The sequence below is a fragment of the Pristis pectinata genome, chromosome 17 (assembly GCF_009764475.1).
Source record: "Pristis pectinata isolate sPriPec2 chromosome 17, sPriPec2.1.pri, whole genome shotgun sequence".
Taxonomy (NCBI): Eukaryota; Metazoa; Chordata; class Chondrichthyes; order Rhinopristiformes; family Pristidae; genus Pristis; species Pristis pectinata.
Window position 1 is genome coordinate 35,171,395 of NC_067421.1, and position 18,173 is coordinate 35,189,567.

At 45.6% G+C, this 18,173-nt stretch overlaps 1 protein-coding gene across 1 annotated transcript in view; it reads left to right on the forward strand.

The window, feature by feature from the left end:
* Positions 1 to 18,173, forward strand: part of LOC127579203 (unconventional myosin-XVIIIb-like) — a 211,480-nt gene that overhangs the window by 16,914 nt on the left and 176,393 nt on the right. Inside the window, exons 7-9 of the mRNA XM_052031811.1 lie at positions 545 to 645; positions 3,542 to 3,605; positions 6,335 to 6,479. Coding sequence (XP_051887771.1) covers positions 545 to 645; positions 3,542 to 3,605; positions 6,335 to 6,479 — 310 coding nt within the window. The remainder of the gene's footprint in view (positions 1 to 544; positions 646 to 3,541; positions 3,606 to 6,334; positions 6,480 to 18,173) is intronic.

An 18,173-nucleotide genomic window follows, 5' to 3' on the forward strand; every position in this document is an offset into this window, starting at 1 on the left:
TGGGCAGGCACGGTAGTGTAGCAGTTAGCATAACGCTATAACAGCACCAGCGACCCAGGTTCAATTCTGGCCGCTGTCTGTAAGGAGTTTGTACGTTCTCCCCGTGTGTCTGCGTGGGTTTCCTCCAGGTGCTCCGGTTTCCTCCCACATTCCAAAGGTGTACGGGTTAGGAGGTTATGGGCATGCTATGTCGGCACCGGAAGCGTGGCGACACTTGCGGGCTGCCCCCAGAACACTCTACGCAAAAGATGCATTTCACTGTGTGTTTCGATGTACATGTGACTAATAAAGATATCTTATATCTTAAATACCCTCTCCTCCAGCTCCCTGACTTTTGACTGCTTCCTTAAGTGCCAGTGAGGCTCATGTGGGGAAGGGTCTGCTCCTGTTTGCTTCATCCCCTCCCCACATTGGTGATGCTGGTGAAACTCCAAGGTTCTTACTTTCCAGGCACAAAACCACCTGTGACCTTGTGGCCTGACACCTACAAATTCACAAGCTTATTACTTTTCTGTCTTGGTGATATTTCTTATTTGTGTTTCAGACTATGTTGCTGGAGCGAATCCACGTAACTCAGCAGCAAGCCCTTGAAGGAACGTTTAACGTCTTTTACCAGATGTTGGCCGGCTTGGACCTGTCATTCAGGTACCGAGAAAACTTGTCTCTCCACTTGTAAAGAGCTGGCTCCATCCTATCCTACATTCTGCAACACCCCTCCCACCAACGCAGCAGGGGATGTTGCCGGGACTCGAGGGACTGAGTTATGGGGAGAGGTTGAGCAGGCTGGAACTTTATTCATTAGAGTATAGGAAAATGGGGGGTGATCTTATAGAGGTGTATAAAATAATGAGGGGTATAGACAGGGTGAGTGCACACAGACTTTGGGGAATCAAGAATTAGAGGACGTAGATTAAGGGTGAGGGGGGAGAGAATTAATAGGAACCTGAGGGGCAACTTTTTCACCCAGAGGGTGGTCTGTACATTGAATGAGCTGCCAGAGGAAGTGGTTGAGGCAGATACATTAACAACGTTTTAAAGGCACTTGGACAGGTACATGGATAGGAAAGGTTTAGAGGGATATGGGCCAAATGCAGGTGAATGGGACTAGCTTAGATGGGCATCTTGGTCGGCATGGACCAGTTGGGCCGAAGGGCCTGTTTCCATGCTGTAGGTCATGGAAGAACATTATTTTCTTCTTATTCCACATTTCCTTTCAACAAAGAAGGAGCCCATTTGGCTCATCGACTCTCTGCTGGCTCACAGAGCAATCCCATTTCCCTCGAACCCACCCTGTAACCTTTCCTCCCCACAGTTTTAGATGGTTTGGATCTTCTTTGTGGTGAGACCTCAGACACCAGTAGATCTGACTGTGCCGATAGCTCCTTTTAAAATAGCTTGCCAGAAAAGCTCTGCCCTCTAGTCTCGCAATGCCTTGCCTGTTGTTGTGGCTACCATAAGAACATCTTTTTACAATTATTTCACCTGAGGAATATTGGATATCTTATCTTGGAGGAATGTTCTGGAGTATTCTTGTGCTTTGTTTGATGTGTGTGTGTGTGTGTGTGTGTGTGTGTGTCCCCAGTAGGAAGTCACAAGGTAAAGATATTGACAAAGACAATCTCCTCCAATCCTGAAATGAAAGTGTGTAATGGCTATGGAGAATACATCCTTGTCTCAGAGTGAGTGGGAAGATCCAAGGTCCTGCTTGTAACCTGTGCCAGTCTGTGTTAGGCTGTTACTGAGGAGTTGATTTCAGGTCAAAGAGGAGAATGTTCAGTGCAGTTTCTCGCTCCTGTTTACAAGAACACTGATCTTGGCTGAATATCAAATGTATATGTCTATTCAATAATGGCAGGGTCGGACGGGATAATGAGTACTGGCCCTCCCTCCTGCATGCCCTGCTAATTATAATTTTGAGTGAGTTGCAGGGATTTCATTGGTAGTTATTAAATAGAAATCCAGTGTAAATTAGTCAAAAGAGAAAATATTTCTAACCATCAAATAAACCAGATCTTGCAACAACATGCCTTGGGAGTTGTACTCTGATGCTCCCACAGAAGTTTTGCCATGTTTTCTCCTGGTATGGTTTCCATTCTATCAATCCATCCTTTTTGCCTGTATTTTGAGCATGAAATTGTGATACAACCAAGCAGGCGATTAATGTTCTGAAATGGAATTAAAATGGCGAATTGATTATGTGGTGACTGCCCACTAGGCGGCAGTAGAAGGCAGCACTTTCTGAATCAGAAGCTGAGTTCTCTCATTCTGACTGCAGTGGGGAACATGCAGTGTCATTCCTCAGTTGTTGTTTTGCACCTTCATGTGCTTCACACACAAAGCTGTCCTGTACACGTGTCCTTTCTTCAGCTTATTTGCACTCAATGCAGGCTAACAAGTGACACAGCACGCATGCACAAGACACATTTGCAGAACATACGAACGCATACAAGACATTGCACACCCATCACACAGCATTTCCACACATGACATATGTTCACATTACACACATCACATCACACATTCACAATACACATGACACATCAGCGCATGATATGTATGGGCAACATGTATGTGAAATGATATGTACACACTGCACACAGTAAAGGACAAAGGTATATAACTCATGCACATGTAGCGGCTAGCTACACACTACAAAATGAAGACACAGAGTCGCTGGTTTGAAATCAGAAGTCAAATGAACGACAGGGGCCCGGTGCGCCTTTAATATCCCAAAACTTCCCGCGATACAGTTCCCGCGCTGATGTCACGTGCGGGTCACCTGACCTTCCCGCGCGCAGACTTTCCTAGCCCGATGATGGGGAAGAAGGAGGGCCCCGCGCCATCTTGGATTGGGGCCTCCGACAACGTTCGCGATGTCGGGAGCCGGTTCGATGCTGGTGCGGTGAGTCGCTACAGACACACTTAAGAGACAGGTAGCATTCAGTACAAATAGGACACATTTCAAATGTGCACACATATATATATACATCCACACACACACACACACACACACACACACACACACACACATCTATACATACACATATATATACACACATACACATCCATACATCCACACACATACAGTATATACATACATACATACACACACTATATGCTCCAGAGAAAACAACCCAAGTTTTCCCAAGCTTTCCTTATAACCAATACTATCTAATCCAGGCAACATCCTGGCAGACCTCTTCCGCACCCTCTTCAAAGCCTCCACATCCTCCCTGTAATGCAGTGACTAGAACTTGACACAATACTCCAAATGAGGCCTAACCAAAGTTTTGTAAGCTCATAAAGCAGAGAACAGGCCCTTTGGCCCATCTTGTCCATGTTAACCATCACATACCGCGGTGTCCTCCTCTCTCTATCTACCAGGATGCCAGTAAATACTGGGGGGTTGTGCAGACACATGCGGACTAGAGTCGCAATTTATCCTGTAGGCTGGAATTTGAAGGTCTTCTGGGACTTCACCCCCACCCCTCCCCTGTGCTCCGAATTCGGTAACTCAGACTGATTCTCTGCTTGTTGACAGGACCGAGCTGCACTTGCACCACATGGCGGAGAGCCAGCTCTTCGGGATTGCGGCATTGACAAACGTAAGTGAGGCTGAGGCCACATCAGTAATAGGTCAGTAGGTGCCCAAGGCAGGGCCATTCCACTGTCAGCAGTGTGGACTGTAGAGGCAAGATAGCACTAGTGCCAGGATACCAGTGATCCAACCAAGGATTGCCACTGGCATTTGGGCCAGGATTTCATGCTGGAATTGATCAAAAGATGGATGCAAACCCATCGCATTTTATGTCTGTTGTGTTACTAACTTTTATTTTTAAAATAGTGCTTTATTCACACAAACCTCAATAGGTTTTCTGAAAGGTGGGAAGAACACCTTTGGGCAGGAAGGGCTTAGAGCCATATGTGGGCAAGTGGGACTAGCTCGGATAGACATCCTGGTCAGCATGGATGAATTGGGCCGAAGGGCCTGTTTCTGTGCTGTATGACTCTATAACTCTATAAAGTTGATTGAAGGAAGGGACCCTCGTGGAAATAAAGTGCCCGGACAACTTCTAGAAGGGAAGAGAGAGAACAGGTTCTTTCATCCTATAACATTGTCAATGAAGGGGTTGCCCTCACATGAACACATAATCACATTGTGCCAACACTGTGCACCTGGATGTCCATAAGACCATAAGACAAAGGAGCAGAAGTCGGCCATTCAGCCCATTGAGTCTGCTCCACCATTCTATCTTGAGCTGATTCATTCTCCCATTTAGCCCCACTCCCCCGCCTTCTCACCATAAAAGGCTGAGAGCAGTCGGGGTATCAGTGGGTGAACTGATCTTTCTCCAACCTTACATTTTTAAACATGAGAGGAACAAATTCTTTATAACACTGGAGCAAGTGCAGGAATTAGAATCAGATTTAGTATCACTGACTTATGACGTGAAAGTTGCTGTTTTGCGGCAGCAGTACAGGACATAAAAATCTATAAATTACAAAAATAAATAAATAGTGCAAACAAAAATGGAATAGTGAGCTAGTGTTCATGGGTTCATGGATCATTCAGAAATCTGATGGTGGTCACCACTCTACAGGAAGGATGTGATATCACCAGGTAGGCTGCAGAGGGCAGGTCCTGCACTGTTATTTCCGGTTATGTAAGAAGATTGAGGTTGTTTTCTTTGGAGGATGTTGAGGGCAGTTTAACTGAAGTGTGCAATGTTGTATTGAAATTGGTTTATTATTGTCATTTGTACCAAGGTACAGTGAAAAACTTGTCTTGCATACAGTTCGTACAGATCAATTCATTACACAGTGCATTGAGGCAGTACAGGGTAAAAACAATAACAGAATACAGAGTAAAGTGTCACAGCTGCAGGGAAGTGCATTGCAGGTAGACAATAAGGTGCAAGGTCAAACAAGGTAGATTGTGAGGTCAAGAGTCCATCTCATCAAAAAGGGAACCGTTCAATAGTCTTATCACAGTGGGGTAGAAGCTGTCCTTGAGCCTGGTGGTATGTGCCCTCAGGCTCCTGTATCTTCTGCCTGATGGGAGGGGAGAGAAGAGAGAATGACCCGGGTGGGTGGGGTCTTTGATTATGCTGGCTGCTTCACCAAGGCAGTGTGAGGTATAGACAGAGTCCATGGAGGGGAGGCTGGTTTCGGTAATGTGCTGGGCTGTGTCCACAACTCTCTGCAGTTTATTGTGGTCCCGGGCAGAGTAGTTGCCATACCAAGCCATGATGCATCCAGATAGGATGCTTTCTATGGTGCATCGATAAAAGTTAGTGAGTATCAAAGGGGACATGCCAAATTTCATTAGCCTCCTGAGGAAGTAGAGGTGCTGGTGAGCTTTCTTGTCCATGGCATCTGTGTGGTTGGACCAGGACAGGCTATTGGTGATGTTCACTGTAGGGAGTGGAGAGGAAGCATCTTTCTCCCTCAACATAAAGATCAATGTTAAGGGGCACTGAGGTTGAGATTAGAGGGAAGAGAAGAAAAAATGTTCTCACCCAGAGGGTGGTAGGAATGTGGAACTCACTGCCTGAAGGGTTGGTGGAGGCAGAAACCCTCATTTTGTTGCAAATGCTCTTGACTAAGCACGAGGTGCTGTGACCAACAGGGTAACAAATGAAGACCTGGGAGTGAGATGAGATTGGAATGCTCTTTATCAGCTAGCATAGAGACAATGGGCTGAATGGTCTCCTACCAAAGCATAGGTTTCCTTCATTCTAAAACACTTGGGCCAGTGTACGTTGGATGCAGTAAGAGCCCGTTCCCTTATAGTCAATCCTCCCAGCTGATGGAATTTCTTGGGGGCCTGGTGGTGAGAGTCACCTGCCTCCTCTTACTGACCCAGTCCACAACAGGTCCTTCTGGTATCTACCAAAACATGCTGTCTCTTTGACCTCCCTCTTTTCACCTCCCAGCTGTTTTACTTCACTCTCCTCTTCCTGAATTTCGAGCTGACCTCCACTCTAATCCTTCGGTTAGGTCCAATTAGACCCATTGCAGAAGCCAACGCCTTCCTGTGCACTCCAGAGCCTTTTACTGTGATGTGTTTGACTCCTCGTTTGTCTTTTACACCAGCTTTGCATTGGAAGATAAATCTTTTCCTATCTCAATGTTAACTCAGCAAATGTAGAGAAGAGACAGAGGTCACACCAAGCTGGGGAGGCTGAAAGCTCCTTCAACACTAAGAACTTATGTTTCCCTCACTGCAGGTTGATGTGAGCTTTGGTTGGGGACTGGGGCAGTCTCTATATCACCAAATACTCCAATCTTTTGCTTTGGTGTGTGATATTGCTTGTCTACCCTTTTTCTCCAGGTGGAGGAGAAGCAGAGAGCTTCCTTGGCATTCAGCAAACTCCTGGCAGCCATGGAGACGCTGGGATTCACGGCAGATGAACAGAAAGCCATTTGGCATGTGCTGGCAGGCATCTATCATCTCGGTGCTGCTGGAGTGTGTAAAGGTAATTCCACTGACCAGCTCCAGGGTGATATAAAGAAGACAATAGTTGTCTTTGGCCAAGGCTATCATAGAGAGTGTTGGGGTGGGGATATACACACACAGCGGGTGGTGTGTATATAGAATGAGCTGCTAGAACAAGCTGTAAGGATACAACTACAATGTTTAAGATACATTTGGACAGATAGAAAAGGGAATGAGGCCAAATGCAGGTAAATGGGACTCACTCAGATAGAAATCATGGTCAGCATGACTCTATGACTCTTAGTCTCATAGATGAAGCTGTGCTTTTGATTTGTCGTCCCATTGCTCATGCAGAATTGCCTGTACGTAACCAATGGCTCCTCGGCGTAGAGTGTAGATCCTGAAGCTTTGGATTTTAACCTTGTTCTTAAAGCAAACGTATTTGACAAAATATATTGGGAAAAGTACTTAGGTAGAGATGAATCTGCACCTTTAAGTGTTCGATTTGGCTTGCACAAGAGTGACGGTATCATCCTGGCACTTTGGACAAGGACTGGATACGCTGGGATTGCATGCTCTACTCCTCCGTGTCAATGGCGAATGTATCAGGCTTGTAGTCTGAGCTGCCTCCCCAGTGACTGTCTCACTGGCATGATAAGTACCTCTAAAAGTAGCAAGATGATATGCTGGAGAAGGTACCAGTTACGGTCTGTGTGAGGGGGTTAGTCCTGATCTCCTGCTGAAACTGGAGATGATGGCTCCTGTATATCTGCTTGGCCTACACCAGCAGTGCTGTGGAAATTTGGGCAAACTCCTTAGTGTCGATTTAGGAGAATATCTTTGGGATTGAAGTAGGATCTGGAAATATTCTTCAGTAGTCCTAACTGAATCTAACCCAAAATATTCTTCAGTAAGTGGACATCCAATGTACTGTTAGCACTCCTCATACAAACTAAGCAGAGGATCGGCTTTTATAAGATAAGATATCTTTATTAGTCACGTGTACATCGAAACACACTGTGAAATACATCTTGTTGCGTAGTGTTCTGGCGCAGCCCGCAAGTGTCGCTATGCTTCCGGTACCAACGTAGCATGCCCACAACTTCCTAACCCATACGTCTTTTGGAATGTGGGAGGAAATCGGAGCACCCGGAGGAAACCCACGCAGACACAGGGAGAATGTACAAACTCCTTACAGACAGCGGCCGGAATTGAACCCGGATCGCTGGCACTGTAAATCGTTACACTAACCGCTACACTACTGTGCCTGCCCACCAATTATTTAGAGTTCAAGTAGTTGCGGACTGTGACACCGTGCACAATCTCCTGCAGTAACTGGCTTCTATACGTGGATACAAGTCAGTTTGCCATGTGTCAAACACTGCTGATGGTCAATGTGGGTCCTTCTGGGTGAGATGTTTCACCAGGAACACATTAGCCCGTGGATTCAATATATCCTGGCTACAATTGACAACCATTGGAATGATTCACATGCTTTTCTTCTTTGAAGAAGGTGTTATTGCATAATGTCTTAGCCAGTTGAGCTGCTGTCTCACAGTTCCAGCAACCCAGGTTCAATCCTGAACTCTGGTGTGGAGTTTGCACCTTCTCCTTACGACTGCTGGGTTTCTCCGGGTGCTTTAGTTTCCTCCCACATCCCAAAAACATGCAGGTGTGTAGGTGGGAATTGATGGGATTGTGGGGAGAACAGGTTACAGGGAAACTTAGTGGGAGAATGGGATTGCCCAATGAACCAGCAAAGACCCAGTGGGCAGAATCATCTTTCTATGTCATGAGGAAATATGGAAACATTGATAAATTTTGCAGACACATTGACCTCAAATCACAGTCACATGAAGATGGCCTCACACAGAATAAATGAAAAACAACAGTCAGATTGAAAACTGGCACCAAATCCCTAATATTAACTCTTACTGCAAACAGTCCCATTCACATCTAGGTTAAATCGCATCTATTTTAGCTCATTTCTGATTGAAAGTAACCGAGGGTCTCCGAAGATCTACCTTCAGGGAATGTAAGTGAAAAGTCGGTCTCCATTTTAAAGTCACACTGTCTGGATTTATATAAAAGGTTCAGAGGTAAACAATCCGATTCTTCCTTATATTATTCAATCAAAGGTTCTTAAAGTCTGCCACCTACATGCCTCCTGCAGTAATTAAGTGTTCTAGTTAACCATTGCCTAGAGGGCAACATTTCACCTCTTTGAATATGAAATATTCTGCATTGATTTTAATCACTTTAAAGGACTGTGGTCTGAAAATATCATGAACAGAATGAATATTGTGTTGATTTCTACAATAGTTAAATTACGTGGGCAGATTTTTAACTTTTGCTGTCTCCTGTCTGCAAATGAAATGCGATGTTCCCTCTTCTGGGTGGATCAGGGGCCTGGTTTTACTTCTGTGCTCAGAGTCTGAATTTTTTTTATTTTTCTGGTGTGACCACTTTAAGTTAAATAACACCATTTTGGAGATTTCAGTGGGCACCTCTGGTCGATGGTCACGCTTGTACACCTCTCCTGATTTCCACGTCAAATAACATTGTCCCCACAGCATTGTGGGAAGAATTAACCCATCCCTTGGGATCGCCCATCCTTGGGCATTCCCACGACAACCGTGTTTTCAGAGGGCTCCGCAGGCCTGGCATTCCCAATACTTAACTCTTCTCTTTCAGGCTTCTCAGCCAATACCACACAATTCCGCCACTGATCTCAAACCCTTCCTCCTCCAATTACCCTGACCTCTTCCCCTCCCTTTCCCTCCCACAAGATGCCAATCTCCAGCCAAGTCTCCACCACTCACTACCTAGACCTACGACCCCTGTTGCCCCGCAGCTGGCAACTCAACTGCCTAAAGTTGGCAGAGGCCATGAGCAAAACTGGTGCAAGGCAAATCATCACCTCCAGCAAGCGACGTTGTTATTCAGATTGCACACCAACCTCCAGCCCAGATCGTCTCCAGGGGGAGCCTTTTTCACCCAGAGAGTGGTGAGTACCTGGAATACACTGCCGGAGAGAGTGGTGGAAGCAGAGTCATTGACATCATTTAAGAAGTGTCTAGATGAGCACTTGAATCGCCTGAGTATAGAAGGGAATGGGCCAAGTGCTGAAAGATGGGATTAATACAGAATGGGTGCCCACTGGTCGACATGGATTTGGTGGGCCAAATGGCCTGTTTCCATGCTCTATAACGTTGCTCACTGGTCTATGCCTGCTGACAACCTGGAGCCACTGGGTGGTTCATTTGCCGTTTGTTCCTGTTGATTCTTGGGGTTTCTTGGATACCATGAATGGAAGCTGTGCTGGGCACAGCTTCATGGCTGTATCAACGGGAAAAGAGGGATTTGTGGTTGAAATGGCCTTGACGGTTTCTGGTGCAGGCATACAGTGCCGGTTAATCCCTGGGAAGACTGGCAAGTGAGTTGTGGATAGTTGGGTAAATGGTAATTGGTAATTGGTTTATTATTGTCACATGTACTGAGATACAGTGCAAAGCTTTTGTCTGCATACCATCCATACAGACCATTCCATACATAAGTACATCAAGGTAGTACAAAAGACAAAAAAAAAGAATGCAGAATATTGTGTTACAGTAACAGGGAAAGTGCAGTGCAGGTAGACAAACAAAATGCAAGGACCGTGACGAGGTAAACTGAGAGATCAAGAGTTCGTCTTTATCATATAACAACTGGGTAGAAGCTGTCCTTGAGCCTGGTGGTACGTGCTTTCTGGCTTTTGTATCTTCTGCCCAGTGGGAGAGGGGAGAAGAGAAAATGTCCGGGGTGGGAAGGGGTCTTTGATTATGTTGGCTGCTTTCCCGAGGCAGCGGGAAGTGCAGACAGAGTCCATGGAGGGGAGGCTGGTTTCCATGATGTGCTGAGCTGTGTCCACAACTCTCTGCAGTTTCTTGCGGTCTCAGACAGAGCAGTTGCCCTACCAAGCTGTGATGCATCCAGATAGGATGCTTTCTATGGTGCACCTGTAGAAAATTGGTGAGGGTCAAAGGGGACATGCCAAATTTCCTTAGCATTTTGCGGGAAGAGGAAGGGCTTTCAGAGGCAGAAGGGTTGGAATCATGACCTGAGGTCATCAGGAGGGGGGTTAGCGAGTGAGGTTGTGAGGAGGTCACAGATGGGAGAAGATGGCAGACAAACAGCTTAAATGTGACAATGACAGGAAGGTTGAGATCGAGCGCTAGCAGAAGGTGCTGAGCGTTTGAAACTCTCTTTGGATTGTTAGACAGTCTCAAGGGGCAAAGTATATAGACCTTCCTATTCAGGAGTCCAATGTTAATCTTACATAGTGAGTCTGAGGCACATACTATATTAGACATTGGAATTTGCATTTACTGGCAGTGTGAAGGAATACACTTTGCAATTTATAAGACTCTCATTACCTCGCCTGTGATGCAGCTGTCAAACAACTCTTTCATTCTCCTGATGTATCCAAAGTCGTCTGGGTCAGTAGGTTAATTGGCCATTATAAATTGCACCTTTGTATGTAGATGAGCAGTAGAATCTGGGGGGATTGATGAAAATGTGGGAAGAATAAAATGGGATTAGTGTGGGGTTAGTGTAAATGGGTGGTCGATGGTTGTCATAGACTTGTGGGTCAAGGCGTCTGTTTCCCTGCTGTACCATGCTGACTCAGTCTATGACTCTATCTCTGAATATCCATGGACACCACTTATTACCACAAGGGTAAAAGGAAAGCAGAGTATTGTAGGATCACAGGAGTAGAATGAATGAGTTAATGGTACAATATTTTTATGTTTATTTATTCATTTTTCAGAGTTTGGGTGCGTCTGACAAGACCAGCCTTCATAGCTGGTCCTTATTGTCCTTGAGAAGGTGGTCTTGAAATGCTGTAGTTCTGGTGAATGTGCTCCCACGGTGCTGTTGAGGAGTGATTTCCGGGATTTGCACCCAGTGACTGTGAAAGAACTGGGATATATTTCCAAGTTAAGATGTTGTGCAATTTGGAGAACCGACAGAAACTTATGGTTTACCCTACACCCAGTGGCATCCCCCTTGTCCCCTGGTAGTGTTCTCCTGTCTCCAGTGATGTTCCTCTGTCCCCTGGTGATGTTCCCCACACCCAGTGGTGTTCTCCTGTCCCTGATGGTGTGCCCTTGTCTGCAGCAATGCTTCCCTGTACCCAGCAGTGCTCCGGGCGGTGTTCCCACACCCAGTGATGTTCCCTTATCCTTGTTGGCAGTAGGGGTGTCAGTTTGCAAAGTGCTGCTGGAGGATCTGGGGTGAGGAACAGCAGGGTAATCTGTGGAAATATTTATCTGCTCACCATGTCTGCAGCACCTTAAGCAGCTGTGCTGTCTGACGGACTTTACTCTGGGCCACCTTATATTGAACAAAGCTCCGTGAATCTTTCAAAAACTGCAAACGACTGGCTTTCAAGCTAGAAATTCCATTGCCCTGCTTCAGGAGATTGTCCAGGAGTCAGCTGAGGGTCTGGCCTCATCCATTTCTTCAGTAAGCTCTGGGCTGGCACCTTGGCACTGCGGGTATTGCAACTGTCTCACATCTCCAGTGGCCCCTGTTCAATCCTGACCTCGGGCACTGTCTGTGTGGAGTTTGCACCTTCTCCCTGTGACCGTGTGGGTTTCCTCCGAGCGCTCTGGTTTCCTTCCACACACCAAAGACGTGCAGGTTAGTCGGTCAATTGGCTGCTGTAAATTATTCCTGGGATTAGGTGGCTGGTGTGAGAACCGGTGGGGGGGGGGGGGGGGCGGTATGAGAGAAATAGCTTACAGGGAAGTAAGTCAGGGAATAGAATTGATGGAATTTCTCTGGGAGTGAGCATAGACAATGGGCAAAATGGATTCCTCCAATGCCATAAGGAAATATGAAATCTATAACTCTAACATCTGTACCTTGCAATCTACGTCATGCACCCTCTACAGAAGGCAGGTTAACAGTACACTATTGCAATCTGTAACCACCTGGGCTGGCATATCCGTCCCTCTACCATCACCTCTCAATCCTAGTTCAGTGAGGAGTGCAGAGGTGCATACCTAAAAGTGATGAAGCTTCAACACAGGGCTACAGACATGTTAAACAGCATGCAATAGATTAAGCCATGCTACCTCACAACCAGTGGATAGATTGAAGTCCTGCAGTCCTACCATATCTAGTTTGTAATGGTCCTGGGCTCTTAAACAGCCAATGGCCCAGCACCATTCCTCAGCAAGGGCAGGGCACAGTATGCCACTGCTAGGGAAAAGGCTGAAGTTTTCACAACCATGAAGTGCCAATTGGTATTGGTATTGCTGTTGGTATTGGTTTATTATTGTTACTTGTACCGAGGTACAGTGAAAAACTTGTCTTGCATAACTTTCGTACAGATCAATTCATTACACAGTGCATTGAGGTAGTACAGAGTGCATTGAGATAGTACAGGGTAAAAACAATAACAGAATACAGAGTAAAGTGTTGCAGCTACAGGGAAGTGCATTGCAGATAGACAATAAGGTGCAAGGTCAAACAAGGTAGATTGTGAGGTCAAGAGTCCATCTCATCAAAAAGGGAACCGTTCAATAGAATTATCACCGTGGGATAGAAGCTGCCCTTGAGCCTGGTGGTATGTGCCCTCAGGCTCCTGTTTCTTCTGCCTGATGGGAGAGGAGAGAAGAGAGAATGACCCAGGTGGGTGGGGTCTTTGATTATGCTGGCTGCTTCACCAAGGCAGCGAGAGGTATAGACAGAGTCCATGGAGGGCAGGCTGGTTTCTGTGATGTGCTGGGCTGTGTCCACAACTCTCTGCAGTTTCTTGTGGTCCTGGGCAGAGCAGTTGCCATACTAAGCCGTGATATATCCAGATAGGATGCTTCCTCTGGTGCATCGATAAAAGTTGGTGAGTGTCAAAGGGGTCATGCCAAATTTCTTTAGCCTCCTGAAGAAGTAGAGGCACTAGTGAGCTTCCTTGGCCGTGGCGTCTACGTGGTTGGACCAGGACAGGCTATTGGTGATGTTCACTCCTAGGAACTTGAAGCTCTCAATTAACTGATCCATCTTGGCTTCCTCCTGAGATCCTCTCTACCATAAAAAGCAGTCGAGGTGTATAAAAGGTGTTTTATAGAAGTATAAAAGTATAAACATAAAAGACCCCAAGGTGTGGCCTCAGGTGACATCTGAGACAACATTGTCCCCATTGTAGGTGATGGGTTACCAAGGAACAGGGTCTTTCAATAAACTTTCAGCATCACGTGAGCCTCTGTATTAGAGAGCCATGACTTAACCCTGGTCTTGTTTATAGACAATTCTCCCATTCCATGCTAGAATCCGGATCAAATGTGATGGCAGAATAACTTTGTGAAGCCCATTTTAATAAATGACATCTGTCTCTTCAGTCTTAAACCTTGGCAACCAAGATGTTTCGTTTCAATTAAATTGCAGGATTTTTAGATAATGTGTGGTGAAGTTAATCATTTACAGAGATACATTAGGAAAAGAGGCTGCTCATTATCAGAGATTGGTGCCATTTTAACCATCTGTTCAATTGATTACATTTTTCTCCCCTGGTTTTGCACGCAAGCAGATGATTCTGCTTCCCCATGTACCGATTAGGATGCAACAATCCCAGGACATTCAGGCATCAGTGATAAATTGGATGTCAGTCGGCAGTTATACGATGACATGCAGATGTGTTTAAGGAATGATGGAGATGCACAATACAATATTCCCTATAACACAAGTGCAAATGGAATTCCAGCAGGAATTCCAGTGGTTTTGGGAATTGGAGGGAAGAAAATATATCTGAAATAAGCAGAGAAAAGACTTTGCAAGCTGATCACATGCTCCTAACAGGAGACTGTCCTGGAGGAAGTCTAGAGCCTGGAGAATAGAGAACAGTGTTGTAGACCTGTCACTGTGACTTGTCCTTCCTCTTATGTACTTTAGAGTCATAGAGTGTTACAGCATGGAAGTAGGCCCTTCAGCCCATCGAGTCCATGCTGACCATCAAGCACCCATTTAGATCAATGTTATACTATCCAATTTTAGTCTTCCCACGTTCCCTCCAACGCCCCTCAACTTCTGCCACTTATCCACACACTTGGGACAACCAACACTTGGGGCAACTAATTAATCTACCAACCCGCGTGTCCTTGGGACAGGTAGAACGTGCAAACTTCACACAGACATCACTAGAGGTCAGGATTGAACCCGAGTTTCCAGTTGTGTCAGTGCGCCGCCTGTTTTTTATATGCCCCATGCACCTTACAGCAGTTCTGATGATGGACAAATGGATCACAACTAGGTTAAAATAGGAAGATTGTACCATCTCTGACAGAACCAGAGAAACACTTTCTATGTGCTCTTGATTAGTGAATTCAGCCCTTTTCAAAATATACAACACCGTTTGGTTAGGTCAGTGGAAGAGACATTTCAAATAGTTTTCTTTCAAGGTAGTTGTAAGGTATGGAGATACCGCAGGTACCTGATGTGGTTTATACCATATGTGATATGGTTTGTGCCTTCGAATGGCTATATTGTACCGCCTTCACACTTCCAGGAGGTAGGGAGATCACATCATAAAACTTGAGGTGCAAAATAACAGATACCAAAACTTTGAAATAAAAACAGGAAGAGTTGAAAACACTCGGCAGGTCAGGCAGCATCCGTGGAGGGAGAAACAGTGTTAATGTTTAAGATCAGTTACCTTTCTTCAAAACTTAAATTCCCAGCATTTTCTGTTTCTATTTCATAAAACTTGAGACAATCTAACAGTTAATCCAAAGAGATATTTATTTTTAATTGTATGTGCGATGTGTAGCCAGAACAAAGCATGGATTGCTTCGAGTGTTGTAATCAGTAATTGGGTACAAAATGTTGCTGTGCCTGAATCGTGGTAGTGTAGCGGTTAGTGTAACGCTATTACAGCGCCAGTGACCTGGGTTCAATTCCGGCCGCTGTCTGTAAGGAGTCTGTACGTTCTCCCCATGTCTGCGTGGGTTTCCTCCAGATGCTCCAGTTTCCTCCCACATTCCAAAGACGTACGGGTTAGGAAGTTGTGGGCATGCTATGTTGGCGCCGGAAGCGTGGCGACACCCATGGGCTGCCCCCAGAACGCTATCGAAAAGATGCATTTCACTGTGTGTTTCGTTGTACGTGTGACTAATAAAGACATCTTCTCTTGTTTATCTTATCTTGTCTTATCTTACGGTGCCCAGGTGTACTGGCTGGGAATATGATGTAGTCCTGTGTTGGCAGAGGAGGAAGTCTTGCTTTGAAGTGCTCCCTGGTTGGGTAAAACTTCAAAAATACAACCTCATTAAAAATAACACAATGTTTTTATTGCAACTTCTGGATCCACCTGCCAGCTCTTGCTCCACCCCTTCCCTCCACCTCTTTATACTGGCCATCCCTCCACTTCCTTCCAGTCCTGATGAAGGGTCTCGACCCCAGTCATCGACTGTCCATTTCACTCTATAGATGCTGCCTGACCCGCTGAGTTCCTCCAGTGCTGTGTGTGTTGCTCACAGCGGAGACTCATCACTTGGCTTGTTTAGTTCTGCCAGAGGAGATACTGTCTCTTTACTTATCCTAGTTGTGGTCTATTTGTTTTGTCACTGGAACTGCTGTGAGTTGCATGGGACTCCATCCCATCAGTAGATATGCACCTACAGCTGGGGTCCCTCTCAAGTAGACAAGTTGACCCCTCCTTTTATGGCTTCCTTCTAGACTTTCATATTAAATGCAAGGCCCACACTGGAAAGCCTCCAGCTCAGAATAGTTTCCTACCAATAGATTGCTTCACCCTCCCAAAGTACTTGAATAATTGAAGTCAAAATTATATGGATACTGAAAATCTGAAATAAAACCAAGGAATGGTGGAAATTCCCAGCAGGTCAGGCAGCATCTGTGTTGCAGGAAGCAAAGTTAATGTTTCGAGTCGATGACACTCAGCTGGTACAGGTTGTAGACAAGTGCAGATGCAGGGAAAGGGGAAAGCCTGTGATAGTGTGGAAGGCCACAGAGCACAGGAACGAGCTCACCATGTCCATGCTGATCTTTTTGCCCATCCACACCGATCCCATTTGCCTGTATCTGTTCTGTGTCCTTCTATGCCTTGCAGCTTTGAATGTCTATCTGAATGCCTCTTAACTGTAGAAATTGTATCTGATTCCAGCACCTTGGAGTATTGTGTACAGGTTTGTCGCCCCATTATAGGAAAGATGTCATTAAGCTGGAAGGAGTGCAGAGAAGATTTATGAGGATGCTGCCAGGACTCAAGGGCCTGAGTTATAGGGAGAGGTTGCGCAGGTTCGGACTTTACTCCTTGGAATGTAGGAGATTCAAGGGTGACCGTATAGAGGTGTATAAAATCATGAGGGGTATAGATAGGGTGAATGTACACAGTCTTTTTCCCAGGGAAGGGGAACTAAAAAGTAGAGGGCTTAAGTTTAAGGTGAGAGGGGAAAGATTTAAAAGGGGAATAGGGGGCCAGGGTGTGGAGAATAGGGGGCCAGGGTGTGGGGAATAGGGGGCCAGGGTGGTGGGGAATAGCTATCTATAGTGTGGGGAACAGAGGACAAGGGTGGTGGGGATTGGAGGACCGGGGTGGGTGGGGAACAGTTCATGTTGGGGAGCACAGACCCTTGTAGTGTTGAGAGGGGAAGAGATGGGATCACACTGGAGGTGTCAGAACGAATGATCCTTCGAATGCAGCAGTTTCGGTGGCAGAAGTACCCAGTAGGAACCAGGTTATACTTCTGGAAATCTAAAGCATCTCTTAATTTCCTTCCATTGTTTTTTTTTACCATGACATGACAGGGGTTCGTGGCGGAATTAAATTCTGTGTGGGTGTTATGATTTTAACATCTATGGTTTAAAACATGCTTTTCCCGAAGATTATTACCTCACCCCCTGGGGCAGGTGCACTGTTACCTGCTGCTGTTCCAGGACAGTGAAGTAATAAGATTGTTACTTTGCCACCCATTCCGCCAGAATCGGACAGAATAGTGGACTTGGCATAACTGGAATTAAACTTTAACTGCACTGCCTGAGGTGGTCTCTGAATGGAAGCAACATCCTGCTTTATAATTTGGATTTTTTTTTTTACGGATCAATTCCCAGTCCCAATCCTCAATTGTTCTGGAAATTTTTCGATCATGAAGGCATAAATTGGCTGGAGGATTTTCCCAGCTGGGATAGGCTATAGGGATTGCAATGACAGATTAACGTGGGTGTTGAAGTTTGCACGATGTGATAATGCACAGTGTTTGAACCCTCATTCCCTTTAAGGCTGCTTAACAAGTGAACGGGGATTTCTGAACTGCATTTCCCTCATCTTTTTGTCCATTTCAAAACAGTTAATTGGTTCATCGGATTCAATACTAGTACAACATTCATCAAAGTTATGGGCACCCTTATGCTCAGTGGGTTTATCCAGACAGTAACTGGGTCAGCCAGACCATATTACAAAAATAACAAATGATACAGCATGTTGCTAACATTTCTTGTTATATACGAGGTTAAACGTGGACAAACATACAGAGAGTTTTTGACAGACTATTTGAACCCCATCATCCCAGCCAAGTTTCCAAACCTATCATGTAGCCTCAGCCCATTCTGTAGAGTCATAGAGAGGTACAGCACAGGAACAGGCCCTTCGGCCCATTGAGTTCGTGTCAACTATCAAGTGCCCATTTTACACTCATCCTAACCTACCCTATTCTCCTCACATTCCCATCAACTC